Source organism: Polyodon spathula, chromosome 3, assembly GCF_017654505.1.
Source record: "Polyodon spathula isolate WHYD16114869_AA chromosome 3, ASM1765450v1, whole genome shotgun sequence".
In the NCBI taxonomy this organism is placed as follows: Eukaryota; Metazoa; Chordata; class Actinopteri; order Acipenseriformes; family Polyodontidae; genus Polyodon; species Polyodon spathula.
The window spans coordinates 78,051,427-78,072,657 of NC_054536.1; the positions used below are offsets into that span (position 1 = coordinate 78,051,427).

At 39.4% G+C, this 21,231-nt stretch overlaps 1 protein-coding gene across 2 annotated transcripts in view; it reads left to right on the forward strand.

Moving 5' to 3' along the window:
- Positions 1–16,587, forward strand: part of LOC121313436 (regulator of G-protein signaling 20-like) — a 41,985-nt gene extending 25,398 nt beyond the window's left edge. For both annotated transcript variants that reach the window (XM_041245964.1, XM_041245965.1), the window contains exons 2-5: positions 192–430; positions 8,887–8,976; positions 15,356–15,590; positions 16,151–16,587. In XM_041245964.1, the coding sequence (XP_041101898.1) occupies positions 195–430; positions 8,887–8,976; positions 15,356–15,590; positions 16,151–16,339 (750 nt within the window). In that variant the 5' untranslated portion in view covers positions 192–194 and the 3' untranslated portion in view covers positions 16,340–16,587. The remainder of the gene's footprint in view (positions 1–191; positions 431–8,886; positions 8,977–15,355; positions 15,591–16,150) is intronic.
- The last annotated feature ends 4,644 nt before the right edge of the window (positions 16,588–21,231 follow it).

The window sequence follows — 21,231 nt, forward strand, 5'->3', positions numbered from 1 at the left end:
AGTGTCTATATACTGCTGCACTTTTCAATGACTACCCCAATATACTCGAACGGAGCTTCAACCAGTGGTAAGGGCACTGATGGAAATTCTTTGTCTATAGTAATGTTTCCACCTAATCTCCAATTCAGAATGAAAGATGAATACTATATGGCTCCTTCACATGGACTAACACTAGTTTTTTCTTTCCACAGCCCATGGGATCAGAACGGATGGAGATGCGTAAGCGGCAGATATCGGTGCAGCAGGAGACAGGGAGCACTGCACAAGCGCAGCAGGAGACAGGGAGCACTGCACAAGCGCAGCAGGAGACAGAGAGCACTGCACAAGCGCAGCAAGAGACACAGAGCACTACACAAGCGCAGCAAGAGACAGGGAGCCGAGGATCCAATGCCTGCTGCTTCTGCTGGTGCTGCTGCTGCAGCTGCTCGTGGTAAGTCTTTCAGACAGCACTCATCCCCTCATGATGGTCTGTCTGGATACACTAAAATTAATTACACCAAACATTTATTCCTAATCAAAGGCTGGTGAGGTTGGAATGGAATGTAGCACATTTCATTTTAATTAGCTTTCTTTGTGAGGTTGACAGCTAATAACTGTTTTATTCACACACAGCGAGGATGTGCTCTAACATCATATGTTTTGAGACAGGAGTGATAGTTAGACAAATGTAGCATGTGTTTTCTCTTTAAAAATGACATGCAACAAGTTAATTTTATGAAACCTAACTTGTATTTTTATGCAATTTTTCAGTAATGTTTTTTTTTTTTTTGGACAAGAATTAACCCTGTCCCTGCCAACAACCAACCAAAACACAACCAAAACACCACAATATTTACACTGTTTTTTTATTTTTATTTTGTGTGCAATTGTGTACTTTTATATTTTACACTGTATCAGGAATCAACTAAGCTTACACTGTTGTTGACAATATTGATGATTCCATAAACAATTTTCCATGTCTCTGAAAATAGCAGTAGACTAAATAAGGGTGCCGGTAGTTCTTCCCCAGATCACCCACTATTTTAGTAGTATTTGTTTATAATATATGACTCACTGAAGTTTGCAACACTTCCTTTCAATGGTGCGTGCAACACACCTGACAGTAAAACTGTCTCTATGTGGCATAAAACACAGCTGAAATGTTGGACTTCAGAAAGATCAGTACATCGTTTGAATAATTCCCCACTTACATGTTTTTATTGCATGATCAACACTTTGCAGGGCTTTAAAGTCTTTCTAACAACAGTTAGCTATCTGGAGTAGTCATACAGAACTTGCATGTGTCAAAGCTTAGTTTGTGGATGTAGATGTGGCTGCCTATTTAAGGTTTTGTGGTGCCATGAATGTGTTGTTTTTTTTTTTTTTTTTTTTTTGTGATATGCCTACCTATTCACAAGAGACAAGGATTCAATTGATTCAGGGTTTTTTTCAAATTCCCATCATGCATTTAAGAGCTCTGTAACAGTGGGTGAATGTGCACACTTTTTGCATAGTGTTGACACAACAAAGGTATCATCAGTAGAGAGTGTGTGGGTGTAGATGTATCCAACATAATGTAAATATGACATTTGCAAAGCTATCAAAAGGAAATGTCTTGCATTGACCTGAGCAGATAATAAACCTTGAGATACTGTAAATAGTATTATTTTGAAATAATTTAACAAAAAAAGATTGAATGATGTGCATCAACAAGAATCTCAATTTTTAAAGCCATACAAAATTGATGGACAAAGAAACAAAGGCATTCATTGACCAGCTTCTCAGCATCAAACATGAAAAGACAAGGCCTTTGGGCATGAGCCTCAAAAGTGAGCTAGATATCAAAGATTAGGCCCAGGTTTGTGACTTTAAAGCTAGCATGTTTTAGATTCCTAGAGCTTTTACCTATGGACTCAAAATAATGTTCCTTTTTTTTTTCAATGTTTTTTTTTACCCCGGGTTTCTCCCCAATTTGGAATGCCCAATTGTTATTTGTATCCCGGTTCACCGCTGCAACCCCCTGGCAACTCAGGAAACGGAGGCTGGAACACGCATCCTCCGAAAAGTGCTCCTCGCCAATCCATCATTTTTCGCACTGCGGATCGACAGCGAGGCCACCAGACCTATAGTGCCGGAGGACAACACAGATCTGATGGCTCCGCTGCAGAAGTGTCCTGTCCTTGGCTTTTCGAAAGATGCTTTGCTGGGACACTCCAGCCAACCAATCATCGATTCCCTGCAAACAAACTCAGCTGGCAGTGTGTCTCATGCAGAGTCTCATTCTTATTTCACGCGTAGCTCTGCCACAGATCCCTTATGCACTACTTATGTCTGTCTGTTTGTCTGTCCATCACAATCAATTTGCACAATCTTCACCTTACAGTTAGTCAGTCCTATACACCTCTTAGGTTGCATTTGGGTAAATCATGATAAACTGCTGATTTTAAGTTAAGTTTATGTGAAGAAGTCTGCCATTATGGGTATGCACTGGTTTGACCTGCTTTTTTTAAAGCTGTCTAATAGCTAACTGTTCAACGACGCAAATACTACACAGTTGATCAAGTGACTCTTCACATGGTTCAATCTTTTAATAATGTGTTTCCTTCTTCCAATATAAGTTTTGTATGCTATGCTTTAAACATTTTGTAAAATGAAATTGTTTATGCATAAGGCATTTAAAAAAACAAATCTATACAACATTTCGAGAGGACAAATCATAAGACAAATCTTCTCAGAAAAGTTCAAGAAGGGCATGTAGAGTTCCATCTTTACTAGACCGTTATAATCCTGTCTCAGACTACTTGTAATGTATTTAAACTTGGTTGCTTTATTGAGTGGCAGTAGCCCTCAACATCAGCAGTTTGCCTTTTTCCTAAAAGCTGTCTCTCCATTTTAAATCTGAAGAGTACATCGATATTTTAAGTGTAAGGTCATGTATCATTGTATCACGGAGCATTTCTAGCATTTGGAAAATAATAATGTATGACTTGTTTATGTATTCCATCTATTGTTGTATCATGTACATTGTGTTTAATCTAGTGACACACCATATAACATTGTGGCAAAATGGTTTGCAATGCGCAGTTGTAGAGGTGAAGCAGTGTTCATGACAATGGTAAACAACAAAGTGCTAGTGTAATGGTGGTTCATTTGTAATCCAAAGTCTGATGACAACAGTAAAGAAATGGAGGGCTGGCAATACACAACTATGTTTACTCGTGCACAGTGGTAAAGTGTTGTCCAGTTTTGTGCTGGCCTGTATCTACAGCTCCGGATCGCGTTAGCCATCTAATAAATAACAAACAGTACAATTAGATGATACAAACAAACAAAACACTCATGGTTATTTTACACTTGTCCTTCAGCAGTTCTCTCTTAACCATTACAAAGGAACAGATCACCTAGCCACTTCCCCTTTTGTATCGTTAGTCACACCCCTTGGTTAGCGAGTGCATCCGTTTCTCCTGCAATCTGCAGTTGCTATATTGCTTTCCCTCTGGAGCGATGACTTGGTGTACTGTAGTTCCGCCCCCTTTCTAGATGGCCAATTTCCACCTAACCCTTGGAATGAATTGTCTGACCATCCAATCCGGGGCAGTCTGTTTCGTTTACGCAGCAACCTCACAGGTCGGAAGGGAGATTTATAATCAAGATTCATTCTTTCTCTGTCACAAACATCACAAACTTTAATATGATAGGCCAAACTTCAAAACAGCGCAAGGCGCAACACAAATGCTAATACCATATACAACACTCTCAACAGGACACTGTAAAACAGCTGTGTTTGCTTTTGTCTGGTAAAAATGGCATCTTGGTGACCTTTATTTAAAAAGGCCAAGACTTGAAGTAACTGCTTTACCACATTTCAGCTTAACAAGGTTTTATTTTTTGGAACCGTAAGTGGCATACTGAGTCTTATTTTGAAAGAAAACCATGTTTTAAAAACCCATATTTCCATTTAATATACATTATATTCAGTTTTAAGTTCCCAAAAATATAGATTACAAGTTTAGATTTATCTTTGGTGTGCAGGAAAATATGTGTTGGACAAAAAAATAAAAATAAATCCACAGAGATTATAAAATACAAATTGACCAACAAAAACAATGAAAAGTTCAGAACTTATTTCCTTTCTTTTTCCATTATTATATTAATAGACTTGTTTGACATGCAGACTTGTGTAATCTTTAAGTGTAGGTGTTTGTCTCTTAAATGAATGGCCCATTTCAATTCCCATTTAAACTGGGGTAAAACTAACATTAATCAAAATCCTGCTGACTTTTTCAAATTACTGATTCAATAAACAAAGTGAATGTGAAACAGTATCTATGTAATTCTGATTAAGTGTTATCAGTCTGAATAAAACTCTGTTAATACTGTATGTATATTTGATTCCCCAAACACCCTTTCTCATAGTGATTTAAGTCAGTAGTCAGTAGTATAAAGGTATGTAGGTATTCACTGTAATACAAGAAAATCTCTTCCTGGCATGTTTTGTACTAGAATATTTCTTTCACATTGTTTAATAAGAAAAGGGATTGGAGTTCTGAAGTCTCAGAGCTCTCTAGACTCAGGCATGCCCTAGAAATGTTGGTAAGCACAACTGAACCGCACCAATGTCCTGACAACGACTCAGCGTCACCATGTCATAAAGTGTTTCAGCCAATCAGAGTGCTGAATTTTTGTTCTTTCCTGAATTTCTAAAAATGAATAAATACAGAGTGCTGTCATTGAGACAGTACAGCAAATACAGTGACAGCCAAATAGTCCATAACAACAATAAAAACTACAAATAAATGTAAGAAGTACAGACTTACACTAGGGGAAAAACTAGCTCACAAATCTTTTATGCTGGTTAAATTTCTATTCATTTTCCAATCACAGTCACTGCAACTAATCATCACTCAACCCCTAAGCATGGCGTATAAACACAAACTTTTTTTTTTTTTTGTTATATGTGACAAAACAGGCAGTTCAAAAAATAAAACATCAATAATAATAATAATAATAATAATAATAATAATAATAATAATAATAATAATAATAATAATAAAAGGAATAAACTCTTGTGGCAAGATAAATGCTGAGACCGAGGGTGGGGTATCCATGTTACCAGAAGCACGTGTTTGCACACTTTGGACTACTTTATTAATTAGTTTTTAGTTGCAGTCGTTTACAATAGCTTAACAAAGTAGCACCTATGGCCATTTCCCTTCCCTTGTTTTTTGTAATGCTTTTGTTTTGCCACTAAACTTTCTTTTGTTTTTGTGAAGTACGTTTGGTTACCATAGTAAACTTTCATATTTGTTTTGCGTTAAATACCTGTCTTTGCTTCCCAGTATACCATAATGTTGTTGAATTGCTGTTCTGGTATTTGATGCATTGTCCTCTCCATTTTCTTCCAGTTACGTTTTTACTGAAGGTTTTAGTAAATTTATATCACTCAACGTCTTTTCTTGTGGCAGCATTTCCTGATTTTCAACTAACATATCTCGGTTTCCTTCAATAACATTCTGAAATCTGGTCATCATTTTATATCACTAACAAAAGCAACACGGGAGGGAGGGCTGTATCTTGTAGAGCTCCAAAATTATGGAACGCTCTGCCTTCATTTGTCAGGGAAGCTGGGCCCATTACATTTTTTAAGTCACGACTAAAAACGTACATTTTTAAAAATGGCTTTCTGATCTTATTGGTTTGTATTGTAACTTTTAAATTGCTGCTTTTGTATTATTATCTGTATACTGTTATTTAAATGGTCTGACTGTAGCAGTTGTATGTGTGACATGCTATACAAATGTATTGTGGTTTGTATAGCATGTGATATTGTGGCAAAGTGCCCATCCCTGTGTATTTTTTGTGTTATATGTTGTGTGTTAATGTTGGTGTATAGTCATTGGTACACGGGATATAAACGGGTCTGTGTAACACGAGTGTTTAAAATGTATATTTATATTTAGGTACGAGGATTTCACAGCACTTCACGTGCAAGTAAAAAGTAATAATATGTGAGCACGGGGAATTGCACTTTATTAATTCACGTGCAGTTGTACCGCAACTCCAATTGAATGATTGAATAGCAGTCAAGTCTCGGTACAGCTGCATAAAAGCAGCATGTTTTCACATACTCGGGGTTGTGTGTTCAGGAGTGGAGAATGGGGGGGAGAGAGAGAAGCGTAATTATAAATATCAATTGTTTTGTGTAGCGTTCGTCCACCCTGTTTTGTCAGTGTCTAATCGTTTTGTTTGTCTATTTATTTTGGCCTCACGTGCCGTGTGCTGTTTTGTTACAAACCTTTTATTTTCTGTCTGTTTAATTATTAAACTGCGCATCAGTGCCTTCACCATTCCAAAACCTGTGTTCTGAGTCAGTTCCTGTTTCTGGTCTGTCAACGCCCACTGCGGCCGTCTTTGTGACACATATATATAATTGTTAAACTCAGTGAACATGTTAAAACTTCAATATAAAGCCATACAGAAAAATAAAATAAGGGATGCATTAATATGTTATAAAACAGTTTGTTTAATATCACAGGCACCTTTTTTTTATTGGTTGCCTCTGCCAATGGTTCTAATTGGATTTGTAGCTGGACTGGGGTGTTTATACTTTAACCTGTGTATAGATTAGAATTTTTCTTATTCTTACTGTGATTGTATGCAACTTATCTGGACCACTGCATGTGAGTCCACATCTATGAAGACGTAATTTAGCAAATCAATGGTACACACAGTACATAACGTGTGTATGGCTGCGAGAGCTAATGTCTAAAATGAAAGCAGTTTACAGCATCTAAAATGAATGGAATGAAGATTTCAGACTTGTGTTCTTTTGTTGCTCCAGCAAATGCCCAAACAAATAATAACATTTGTGACTTTACAAAGCATGGTTGTTGTAGGATTTCCAATAAAACCAGTGTCTTTTAAGTAGAAAAGCTTGCTCAACTCACCCCTCTCAAGTTCCTCATGACACATCCATGAATAAAGTTGCCAACTCCTGAAAAACAAAACAAAGCTGTTCAGAAATAAACATAATGCTGGTATTGAAGGAACATATTTCAAAACCACTGAAAACGATTTATTCCATAAACAATTTCAAAACTCACTAATCCATGGTACATTTTACCATGGCAACCAAGTGTTGGGGTTACGTAATCCCTAAATGATCTGTCCAGTGCTGAAATCTGTCGCCAAAAAAAAAAAAAAAAAACTGTGTTGCAGACAGTACACAAATAAAAAGGTTTTAAAGACAACTGTATATTCCATTTCTTTTTTACAGAGCCGTGTCCTCTATATTGCTTGATCAGTTGAACATCCACACTGATTGAATACCAAGGGCCTTATTGTGATTTGTTTTTCAGAGTTTCAGAGAAAGTGAAAGAACACAACATTCTAAGCAGTAATGTACATCTACCTTTTGGTTTTAATTCAGTTTTCTTAAAATTATTTAGTTCTGTAAACATCTTGATGAGGCTTTAAAATGAACTAGGAGATTAAAAGCCATGTACTCATGTGACAGAAATGTAATGAGTCCTGGTTGGAAATCTCCCTCCCGACCTGTGAGGGCGCTAAGTAGCGAAAGGGGAAGTCTTTGGACGGGTTGGCCTGACAGTTCATTTCCTGGGCGGGAAGTCAGTCAGCCTGGAAGAAGGCGAGACTCCGTTGCAGGAACGTATTGACCCAGAAGGTAAACGAGGTAGCAGCTGCATGCAATAGAGACAGCTGCTATCGCTTACCAAGGGGTCATGCGTGTTAGCATAAAGGGGCCAGGGAATCATAAATCTTTTCCTTCGTTTGATTTATCGAGAGACTGGAAGGACAGTGAGAGATACAGAGAGTTGTGTGTTAAGAGATATTCATGAGTGTTTTTTTGAACCACTAGACAGCTAACACAGATCTGGAGCTGTCGCCTTGGGCCAGCACAAAACGGTCACAAACTATAATAAAATTGTTATCGCCCACTGCGAGCACTACTGCACGCATCGGCACGGGTGATCATGGCAAGTATTATTGCGGGGCAGATAACTTGTCTTTATTATTTAGGGCTGCAATCCCTGTTTTCTGTACTCCGTGATTTACATATTGCTGTGTATTACCAGAGCTTATTATTTGGTCGCCAGACCAGGAATACAAAATAAAGCACCCTTTTTCCAAAACGGATTTCCTTCTGTGTGATTATTCCTGTGCTGCATCACCTAAGCACCTGTTCAGCAGCCACTTTGCCACAACTTGCAATAGGGGTGTTCACTAAAATCAACAAATAAACTAAATTAGCTGCCACTTATCATTTATGTTTCATTTGTGTTATCCGGCATTATCCTCACATTACGTTACCTGCATTGTATTGAATATTTGGTTGAGTTATGCTTTAAGAAGTGTGGAGCTCTGGTTGTTGTCTCTTTATAACAGCAGACCTAAATTTGGAACTAAGTTCAAGTTGCTCCTTCACTGTGGAACACATTCCTTCCTGATCTTCAATTGATTTCCACCCTGTAACGATCAAATAGCTTGACCAGTGAACTATTGGATACTGCATTATAGATTCTTGAATCTAACTCTATATGATTGCATTTGCATGTCTGCAGTTGTCATTTTGTGTAGCTACTTAACATGGGAAGTCACTGAAAATTAAGACTTTCTGTCTGCTTAACTATTCCTAATAAAATAAATAAATAGAAATACAAAGTAAATACATAAACTAACAGACCCTGAGCTCAGTCAATTTCCTGACATGAATAACTGTAAGATAAATCTGATTTACCAGCTTTCACCTAGACATTTTTTAAATCTTCAGCCTCCAGAGGCCTCAAGTAGTTATGGATTTCATATTTTAGCTCACTCACAAACACTGCACAGTTCTGTCTCCTGTTGTCTATACCTGGGTAAAATGATTTGTTTACTACCTTGCAGTCTTACTGTTAGGAATGAAGATGAAGGTGATAGGTCTGCACGAGCCTCCCATGACGTCAGGGCGGAAGGCACCCCAAGCTGCGAAGAAAGGTGTGTAACCATTTTGTTGTTTGGTTTGTTGGAGAGTGGGTTGCATTTCTACCTTTTGTATCATTATGCATATGTATTGAGAGGGCTTTTTCTAGTCCATTTCACTTGATTGTTATAGCAATTAGATGAAAAATGGTAAACTATGAGAAAACTGAAACAGTAAAACTGAAAAAATTCTGAAAAAATATATTTTGCCTTGCTTTGGGAAAGAATGTAGCCATGCAAAATGCAATGACCTTTTTCACAGGTTGTTGGTTCGACTGCTGGTCCTGTAAAAGACAAACTTTTTGGTGAACTAATGAAATGCAGCAGTACCTTGTATGTGTGTGTCAAGTAAAGTAGTCATGAAACAGCAACACCCATCTAGTTATTCATATTTAATGAGCAACTAAGCCCTCAGCTTCTGGGAATTTTTTTTATTCTGCCTGGAATAAGACAACAAGCAATGTGGTTTCCTTTCATGTACCAAATGTAATGTAAATGTAATAATTACCATAATGATGTTTACCTTCAACAGACCCAAAACCTGAATAGATATATCAAAGCTGCACGACAAGCCTGTGACGCAGTTATGGCCCGCCCCCGTTGACATAAAAGCACTCGGTCACAGACCTCAATGCCATTTTTCCTTTCAAGAACTGACCTGACAGCAGAGCTGTTTCGGATAAAAACTTGATATTTTTTGTGCTATATATTTCACATTTATTGTGTTTTACACAATTTATATGTGATATTAAAATAATCACTGTATTCGCATCACTAATTACGCGTATTTGTGCACCACAGCTCAGCAGCACTGTGCAGGACCAAGTTGTGGTTGCTTGCAATCTCTCCCACGGTATATTGATGCCGCTTTGGTGACAGCTTTAGCATCACCATTACAAAAGTTGTTAGTTCATTCTAACAAGCAGGCTTCCATCAGTCTCGTGTGAGTACTGACTGTGTTGTTTTGCCAGTGGCATCAACAGATGGGCATCCCTGAATGTTGCTACCCATTGTAACTGCAAACTGCTGGACCCATGCCGTACAGTACTAAGGTCACTGACCCGCTCCATCCCAACCCGGTACCGAACCGGTGTCGACCCGGTACCATGCCCCTAAGATCCCGATACCATACCGTACTGACCTGGTGCTAAAATCACCGTACTGATACTGAACCAATCTGGTACTGTACAGACCTGTTGCTAAAGTCATTGTCCCGGAACCGACCCGGTTTCTACCTGGTCCTACACTGCCTGCTACCAAACAATGGTCCTGCTCCCGGTCCGGTACCAAACCGGTCTTGTTCGGGTCTTGACCCACCCTATTGCTGTCTATAAGCAGATTGAGGCAGCACCTGTACATCTGTTACTGTACACTACATTGCTTACTTGCATCAAGCCTGGGTTTTATCACTGCGACACATACAAGGCCAGTGTGCCTGCTGAGGATAAGCATGGCAGATGTTCTTCCGGCCAGGGCCAGAGCATGCCAAGAAGGCAATGGCGAACCACAGATTTTGCAAGTTTTGGGCATCTTTCTTTAAATACACGCTTGAGAAACGTCTCTTCCACATCTCTAGAGCGCTTTGCGTCCCTTACTCCTGCAACAGTGCTCTTCCCCATCACTCTATTAGAGAGGTGGCTGCATCCTCACCTTATGGCTCTGTGCCAAGGGAGACCAGACGACACACCCGGGAAAGTACCCCACACAGGAAACTGTCTTCACGGTCTTTCTCATATTCCTCTGCTTCTCCTTCTCTTGAAATGTTTGTATGGTTTCTGAAGTACTTTAAAATGTTCCCCAGAGTGTTCTGAAAAAAAGACTCCATTTCCATGTTACTACTGTATAATGTATTTTTTTTTAGAATTTTTATAGGAAGAGAGTCAACTACAGACAAAAAATGCCTGGTCCTGGGGGAGCATTCCACTGAAAAGAGAGAAAAGCGAGATGCAAGCATTCTCTATTGCAAAAGCCTGCTTAATTTTTATAGAGGCCAGGACAAAAAACAATCTTGTCTTTTTGCCGAAGACAATCTTGGCATTTCATGTCAACCTGTCTGTGGAATTGGAGGCATTCCATCCACCTCCTTTCCAGTCTTTGTCCTGTGCGGCACCTGGCGTATTATGTTGGCAGGACAAAAAGTTGGAGGCAGTCTGAACAATTTTTTGTCTGCTAGGGCTTAAATCCCATGGTCAAGCCCTGTATAAAGCAGATGCTGTTGAAGTGGATAGCAGACACAGTCAGGACCGCCTATGAGCGAGCCAACTTGCCCCCTCCAGAAAAGCACACTGCCCATTCTACCAGGAGCGTGGCAACTTTGTATGAACGTTTGCAATGTAGCGGTGTGGGCTACTCCCCATATCTTCACTAGGTTCTACAGACTAAACATTGTTGATCCTCAAAACCCTACTTTGATACTAGCATGTTATGGGTGGCTTCCGAGTCAAACCTTACAACACAGACATATAGGTGAGTTTCTCCCTCAGTTTTTTAGCCCTAGCTACTTGTTACTGGGATTCCAAAAGGTAACGCACAAGACAGCCTTGGCTTGGCCTTGTAGCATTCCGGTCGTTCTGCAATATTGCCAATATGACGACTTCGGTACACTCACCCATACAATAATGGTTTCATGAAAGGGAATGTTAGTTTATTATCATAACCATGGTTCCCTGAAATAGAAATGTAACCATTACCTTTCAAGGTTGCTGTGTCCATGATTGCAGTAGGCTTGAAGGCAAAAATGATATTGAGGTATTTCAAAGGTAAACACCCATAAAATTGTAACTAGTAACAGTTACAGTGACAAATAATTACTTCTCTGGAAGAGCTTACATTTTACAGAGGTTTTTTTCTTCAGTTTAGTCAGGCTGTAGCTTGAAATATTCTTGAAGGTCCAACTATCAAAGACACTCCTCCTGTTGCCATTTTCTGGCAAGAAAATATGAAAAGTACACTCATGCAACATGTATTGTTTGATTAGTACTGCTGCACTTATATTCCACCTATCAGTCCACCCAAATACCAAATGGAGGACTGTGCACCTAAGTGGAAAGAAGTAGAGTAAGCTGTGAAAAAAAAGCAAGTGCATCATCATCTCCAGGGCCCAATGGAGTTCCATACAGAGTATACAAGAGTGCTTCTGGAGTTCTACAAATCCTGTGGAAATTGATGAAAGTGGCATGGGAAAAACAGGTTGTACCAAGAGCATGGTGCCAAGCAGCTGGAGTCTTTATACCAAAAGAAAAGGATTCTACAAGCATTGGTCAGTTTCGTCCTATTTCCCTATTAAACGTAGAAGGCAAGATTTTCTTCAGCATTATTGCTCAGAGATTATCAACCTACCTATTAAAAAACTGCTTCATTGACACTTCAGTACAAAAAGCAGGCATTCCAGGTTTGCCAGGATGCTTAGAACACATCAGCGTAATCTGGCAACAAATTCAATCAGCAAAAAAGGAGAGGAAGGAGCGCTATGTGACATTCCTGGATTTGGCTAATGCATATGGTTCAGTGCCACATGAACTTCTTTGGGCAGCATTTGATTTTTTCAGCGTACTGATGACAATAACAAATTTAATGAAAGCCTACTTTGGAGATTTGCAATTTAGTTTTTCAACTTCAGAATTTAGCACTACATGGCAATGCCTAGAAGTTGGAATTATGCCATTTCTCCACGGGCTTTTACCATGGCAATGGAAGTAATTATAAGGGCATCAAAATGGATAGTGGGAGGAGAGTGCTTGGCTTCTGGAATGCGACTACCACCAATTCGAGCAGACATGGATGACATGACTACAATGACTACAAAAGTAGTCTGCACTAATCTGTTATTGGGCAGATTAACCAATAACATTGAATGAGCACAAATGCAATTCAAGCCCACTAAATCAAGGAGCATCTCTATAATTAAAGGTAAAGTAGTATATAAAAGGTTCTACATTAATGGTGAGGCAATACCAACAGTGTCCAAGAAGCCAGTGAAGGTCTAGGGAGATGGTACGACGGGGATCTAAAGGACACAGTTCATGTGGGAGAAGTTAGACAACAAGCAATGGAAGGGTTGAAGAGTATAGATAGCAGTGCTTTACCAGGCAAACTGAAACTCTGGTGCTTTCAGTTTGGTCTACTTCCAAGACTGCTGTGGCCACTGACTGTACGAGGTTTCCTTGACAACAGTTGAGAAGCTGGAAGCTTTAATCAGTTCATATGTCAGGAAATGGTTGGGAGTTCCACGCTGCCTCAGCAGAGTGGGACTTTATGGTAAAGGAATACTGCAGCTACCAATCTCTGCTCTAACCGAGGAGTTTAAGTGCACCAAAGTCTGACTAGAAATGACATTAGTAGATTCACATGACAAATGCATAAGGAAGGCAGCACCTGTGTTGAGAACTGGAAGAAAATGGGCGGCAAAGAAAGCTGTGGAAGCTGAGGAAGATGCTAAGGCTGCCCTTAGAGATATTATAGGGCAAGTTCAGCATGGAAAAAGAGGTTTTGGTCTCAGTTCAGCTCATCCTACATGGCACAAGGCAACCCCGGCTCAACGGAGGAAGCTGGTAGTCAATGAGGTGCAAAAGGAGGAGGAGAGGATCAGGTGTGTAAAGACCATTTCCCAGGCCAAGCAGGGAGAATAGATGAGATGGGAGAGTGTGAAACAACCCAAGATCGGCTGGCAAGACCTATGGACAATGGAACAGTGCAGGATCAGTTTCCTCATCAGATCGGCATATGATGTTCTCCCATCACCACAGAACCTAAACCTCTGGGTGGGTGAGGATCCCTTGTGTCCTTTGTGTTCATCACCTGCAACATTAAGACACATTTTGACAGGATGTAAGGTGGGTCTTAGCCAAGGACGGTTTACTTGGCATCATGACTAGGTGCTGCGATGTTTGGCCTTAGCATTGGAAGACAAGCGTAACCTGCCCAATAAGTTGCCACCTGTTCCATCAAAGCATTACACACAAAAGACAATATTCCTCCATCCAAGAGAGCAACCAACAAGAAAAGGTGTTAAAACTAAGCCTCGCTCAGGACAACCACTAGCCTTCAACCAGACATTGTCTTGTGGTCTGGACCAGCATGCCTTGTTCATCTGGTAGAGTTAACAGTGCCATGGGAAGAAGCTGTGGATGAGGCGTATGAGGGGAAGAAACTTTGGTATGCTCAACTAGCTGCTGAAGTGGAACAGCGAGGATGGAGAGTCTGCGTTTACCCAGTGGAGGTGGGTTGTCGAGGATTTGTGGCACACTCTACAACCCGTTTCTCAGAGACGTCGGGTTCATTAGCCAAGCGTTGTGTTGGAACTTATCTGAAGCAGCAGAAAGGAGCAGCAACTGGCTGTGGTTGAGATGAAAAGATTCTGGATGGGGATCTCAAGCACAATAGAAAGAAAGCAACACTGAGTAAGTAAGCTGGGCTGAACTGAGTGGGGGATGGAGGGGGGTGGTGCTGGGACGCCAGAATCACTGTTGAGCCCTCTTGAGGTGTTGTGGGCTAGTCAACGAACACCAAGGATGGAAGGTGCCCACTTGAAGACCCCAGAGATGTACCCTACTTAGCTCAATCCAGACGACTGTCATGCTGATGCGCTGGAGAGACTACACTGGGTTGATCCCCGAAGTCAGCATTGCAGCTGTTGTGTGTGCTGATGCACTGGGGAGGCAAAATGAGCTGATCCCTACAGCTAGCATTACACTTCAGCAATCAACACCAGACAGAAGGATATCTACATCATCAGATGGAAAATAACGCAAATGGATGGAGATGCAGATGGATCACATTAGTTTACTGCAAAACTACGTCTTATCTTGGCGAGAGCCGAGTTCAAATCACCATGAAGTTCAACATCTACTCTCATGTAATGGAAATTATTATTATTATTATGCATGAACTATGAACTATGCATCACAACTGCTGCTACAGAGTCTCTTACAATAGGACTTCCATTTTATGTCTCATCTGAAGGATGGAGCACAAGGAGGTTAAGTGACTTGCTCACACACACTGAGTCAGTGGCTGAGCTGGGATTGAACCCAGAACCTCCTGGTAACAAGCCCCTTTCTTTAAGCAGTAGTCCTGTTTTTTTTTTTTTTTTTATGTAACTAAAAGTAATTATGGTATGTTATTTTTTCACATAAAATGTAATGTGATACCATATTTAGTTATCTGCCTGAAAAAGGATTCATTATAGTTACAAGTTACTGACAAGTTTAACCAGATTACAGTAATATTGTATGATACTGTACATCTAATGCACTACTCCCCAACACTGACAGTTTCTAAAACAGTGGCATTACCTTTAGATAGTGACCACAATTAGATAGTTTTCAAGCTTGCATAACAGATAAGCTATATCTTACTAAAGGAAATCATTCTTTTCCCCCTTGTCCTCTCAAAGCCCAAAGCCGACACTGGAGGAGGTGGGCTCCTGGGGGCAGTCCTTCGACAAGCTAATGAAAAGCCCAGCTGGACGAGATGCTTTCCGCGATTTTTTACGAACAGAGTTCAGCGAAGAGAACATGCTGTTTTGGCTAGCCTGTGAGGAACTTAAAAAGGAAACCAACAAAAGTGTCATAGAAGAAAAAGCACGGCTTATATATGAAGACTACATTTCAATCCTTTCACCTAAAGAGGTGAGTGTGTTGTAGTGAGCTATTCCACTTGTGATGATACAAATATAATGAAAAAATATTAGTCATCTACAAAAACAATGTATAAGAGCATATTTAATGCCAATAAATTCCAAAGTGCTTTACAAAAAATATGAATACATACATTTTTAGCCTAGTTTTAAAAAGAGAGAGAGATGTAGTACTTAGTAAACAAACAAGATGTAAGGAATTGCACACAGTAAGTGCCATATTGCCCTGTTTTCCATTGTGCTTTTAGACATGACTTATTTAATTTAGTAAGGTCAAAAAATGATTCTGTAATGACACTTTCTGGAATTACTGCTGTTTTAATATTTTCTTTATTTTCATTTTACTCCAGAATTACATCTTGTTTCATATGTCATGTTCCTTAAACTGGTATATTTAATTTAACTGAAGGGGCATTTCCAACACAACCTAATGAGGTATAAAATACAGCCTGTTACACATACTGTTATCAAACTCTGAAAGGTCACTTTTTATTCTTAAACAGGTACTGCCTTTATGTAATTCTTTTCTTACTGTTTCCTATATATTACCAGGTCAGCCTGGACTCCAGAGTTCGGGAAGTGATCAACAGGAATATGCTTGAGACAACATCCCACACATTTGACGATGCACAGCTGCAGATATACACCTTAATGCACAGAGACTCATATCCTCGATTCATGAACTCTTCAGTCTACAAGAACCTGCTCCGGACCTTATCGGAACCGTCCTCAGAATCTTAGGAACTGTCTTTCCTTTTCTTAAATTAGTTACAATAGAAAATGGCAGTGGGCCAAGTGGCCACTCACAGGGACCTTAGACCTATAGGATCTGCCCCTGAAATGTATACTCAGGCCTATTTTACTACGGATTTTAAAGTCTCAAATCTGCAGAGGGCTCACCACACCACTACCAAGCTAATGCAGCTTCAGACCAACTTGGCAAGACACTCCAAAGGATAACTCAAGAAAAAACTAAACAATAAAAAAGCCTGTTGTGTTGTTTTGTTTTTTTAACTGTGTGTGTGTGTATATATATATATATATATATATATATATATATATATATATATATATATATATATATATATATTACACACAGTGGCTCTCAAAAGTATTCACCACCCCTTGGACTTTTTCACATTTTATTGTGTTACAACATTGAATCAAAATGGATTTAATTAGGAATTTTTGCCACTGATCAACACAAAAAAAGTCCATAATGTCAAAGTGAAAAATAAAATCTACAAATTGTTCTAAATTAATTACAAATACAAAACAGAAAATAATTGATTGCACGAGTATTCACCCCCTTGAGTCAATATTTGATAGAGGCACCTTTGGCAACAATTACAGCCATGAGTCTGTTCGGATAAGTCTCTACCAGCTTTGCACATCTGGACACTGCAATTTTTGCCCATTCTTCCATGCAAAATTGCTCAAGCTCTGTAAAGTTGAATGGGAACTTTTTTGAACAGCAATTTTCAACTCTTTCCACATATTCTCAATTGGATTGAGGTCTGGGCTTTGACTAGGCCACTCCAGGACATTGACCTTTTTGTTTTTAAGCCACTCCAGTGTGGCTTTGGCTGTATGTTTGGGGTCATTGTCCTGCTGGAAGATGAATCTTCTCCCGTCCCAGGTCTCTTGCAGACTTCAGGTTTTCCTCCAGGATTTCTCTGTACTTTGCTGCATCCATTTTGCCCTCTATCTTCACAAGCTTTCCAAACCCTGACGCAGAGAAGCAGCCCCATAGTATGATGCTGCCACCACGCTTCACGGTAGGGATGGTGTTCTCAGCATGATGTGCGGTGTTAGGCTTGCGCCAAACATAGCACTTAACATTGAGGCCAAAAAGCTCTATTTTGGTCTCATCAGACCATAGAATCTTCTTCTACTTGGTCTCAGAGTCTCCCATATGCCTTATGGCAAACTCTAGCCGAGATTTGATGTGAGTTTTTTTCAACAATGGCTTTCTTTTTGCCACTGTCTCATAAAGGCCAGTTTTGTGAAGCACCCAGGCTATTGTTGCCGTATGCACAGTGTCTCCCAGCTCAGCCGTGGAAGACTGTAACTCCTTTAGAGTTGTCACAGGCCTCTTGGTGGCCTCCCTGACTAGTGCCCTTCTCACCCGGATACTCCCGGTTTTTGAGGATGCCCTGTTCTAGACATATTCACAATTGTGCCATATTCTCTCCATTTCTTAATAATGGACTTTACTGTGCTCCGGGGGATGTTCAATGCCTTGGAAATGTTCTTATATCCTACCCCTGATTAGTGCTTTTGAAGAACCTTATTCCTGATTTGCTTTGAATGTTCCTTCGTCTTCATGATGTAGTTTTTGTTAGGAAATGTACTAAAACACCTTAATTGCACACAGGTGGACTCCATTCAACTAATTATGTGACTTCTAAAGACAATTGGTTGCACCAGAGCTTATTTAGGTGTGTCATAGAAAAGGGGGTGAATACTTATACAATCAATTATTTTTTTGTTTTATATTTGTAGTTAATGTAGAACAATTTGTAGATTTTATTTTTCACTTTGACATTATGGACTTTTTTGTGTTGATCAGTGGCAAAAACTCATAATTAAATCCATTTTGATTCCATGTTGTAACACAATCAAATGTGGAAAATTCCAAGGGGGGTGAATACTTTTGAGAGCCACTGTATATACACACACAGTTGTAGTCAAAAGTTTACATGCCCCAATGGAAATTTATCATTTCTAGAAATTCTAGACAAAGAATTTTAGTTAATTTTAATTTGTGGATGAGGAAAAAAAGTTACAATTATTTAGTTCTGATTTTTTTTTTCTTCATAACTCCATAAATGCTAATTCAAAAGTATTCATACCCTGACAAGGAAAATTAAATTAATAGCTAGTTGAGGCACCTTTAGCAATAATAACCTCTTTTAAACGATTAGGATTTTTGTTATTGAGCTTTTGGCATGATTCTTTAGTGATTTTTGACCATTCCAGTTCATTCAAATTCCAAGGTGTGGTGGTATTCTTTTTTTTGTACCCCTCACCAGACTTTCTCCAAACGTAACAACTGTCAGCGTGAACAAATAGCTTGATTTTTGTTTCATCACTCCACAAAACCTTTGACCAAAACTCATATCCATCATTCAAATGCCGTTTTGCAAACTTTAAGCAATTGTCCTTGTGATGTTTTCCTAAGAGTGGCTTTTTTCCTTTTCCTGTGACCATTGATTCCTTCACCATGCAATACTCACCCTGTGATTGAAATGGAAACCCCAGGCCACTTGCAGTCAATTCACTTTGAATATCTTTGGCAGTCAATCTCAGATTGTTATTAACCTTCCTCACAATTCTTCTACTTGTTCTTGGTGATAGAACCTTCTTTCTTTCAGACCGAGGGATCGTTGTGACAGTACCTTGAGTCTTGTAATTGAATGACTACTTTTGAATTTGCATTTTTGAAAAAAAAATTGCTGAAATAATTGTAGAAATCTATTTCTTGTAACTTTTTTTTTAATCATTCACAAAAGCAAAACTTTAAATACAAAAATTTTTTCTTAAAATTCTTTGTTTTTGAGAAACTTCTAGAAATTGTACATTTCCATTGGAGTATGTAAACTTTTGACTACAACTATATATATATATATATATATATATATATATATATATATATATATATATATATATATATAGATATATATAATATATACAACGACGGTTGTCGTAACCCCGTCTCTATGGTTCGTAGAGATGTATATGGATGGCTCATCATATGGTTCAGACCTGACGATATCTACCAAACTGGGACTACTACCGGTTTGTTGTGGGGTTCACCGTTTACAACCACTTTATATATATTTTGAAGATTTTATGAGTTTCTGTACTCAAAGATACAGGTAGTGGCCAAAAATTGGAAACACCAATGTAAAGTCACTTAATAGTGTATTGGGCCACCACGTGCGGCCAATATGGCCTGTATGCACCATGACATAGAGTCTACCAGCCTCTGGAATTCTGCAGGAAGGATGCGGCACCATTCTTCCACGAGAAAGTCAATCAACTCACGCCTGGTTGATAGAGGTGGAAAACACTGTCTCAGGCATTATTCCAGAATATCCCATAAATACTTGATTGGGTTCAGAGCTGGTGACTGAGAAGACCATGACATATGGATAACATCAGTGTCATGCTCATCAAACCATTGGGCGACAACAAGTGCTCTATGGATGGGGCATTGTCATCCTGGAAGACACAGAGCAGGAAAGAAATGCTGCAACATGGGGTGAAGATGATCACTCAGTACCATTAAGTAGCGATTAGCATTGACCTTGCCTACTAAGGGAATGAGTGCACCCAAACCATGCCAGGAAAATTCACCCCACAACATTAAGAACCACCAGAACCAAGGACTCAGGACGGTAGGGTTCTTTAGGTTGGTGCCACACGTTCACTCATCCATTTGTTGAGAACATGGTGAAGGACGATTCATCTGACCATATCACATTTCTCCATTGCTCAGTATTCCATTGCCTGTGCTCTTTGCACCACCGGACTCGCAAGCGTGCATTGCCAGGTGTGATGAGCGGTTTATGCACTGCAACCCGACTATGGTATACTGGTCTGTGGCGCTCTCAGCAGACTGGTTTTGATGAAACTGGCTGCTTACACACCAGGTTGAAATTTGCAGTCAATTGATCTGCAGTTGCTCGCCTGTTTTGCCTTGCACTTTGAATTAATGCACGGATATCACAACCCTGGAGTATGTGCTTCCGTCCACTGTTGCCCTATGCTGATGATGTCTTTCCCTTGGAGTTCCATTGCGACATCACCTTAGACTCTGTTGCTCGTGAAAGATCGGCAAATTGAGCTGTCTTGGTCTCGGAAGCTCCTGCCAAACGTGCCCCAACAATCACCCCTCTTTCAAAGTCACTGAGGTCTCCTCTTGCAGCCATGCTAGTCATAATTATAGGCTACCAGGCCTGTCCAGCATTTTTGTACATGACCCTAAGCATGCTGGGATGTTATTTGCTTTATTAACGCATGAGCCACACCAGTGTGGAAGTCCTTGCTTTCAGTATACTTGATGTCCCTCATTTACCCAGGTGTTTCCATTTTTTGTCTACTACCTGTAAGTGCTACAATGGGGAAGTGCCTTGACATTTACGGTAGTTTCTGACATTTATGAAATGGGCTATAACCTAGATTAAACGTCTTACCACATTTATGAAGAACAACGATGTAGGGGTGGTACTTTCACTTGTATGAGAATACACTTACTTGATGTACTGGTTTGTTAATATAGTGCTAATGGGAAAACAATATGGATCAACCTCAAGTTATCTAAGCCACTGGTTTGGAACAATACTGCCTATAAAATGTTTGTTTGTTTGTTTGTTGTAAAAATCTATTATTTTAATATCAGAGTTTGCTTAAAATGCATTTTTGTTAATACTCTGTGAATGTTTATAGTTCATTTTTAAAGAATTTATCTTGGGTTTTATTTTGCAGACGAAAACAACGGACTGAATGTGGGAATTTCAATTACAATAAAGCACAAGAATTTTATCCAACCTGCCTTTTAGTCACATATTTCAATACTTTCAAAAAGCAATATGAGGATTTAATTAACATAATTTGTGAATTGGCTG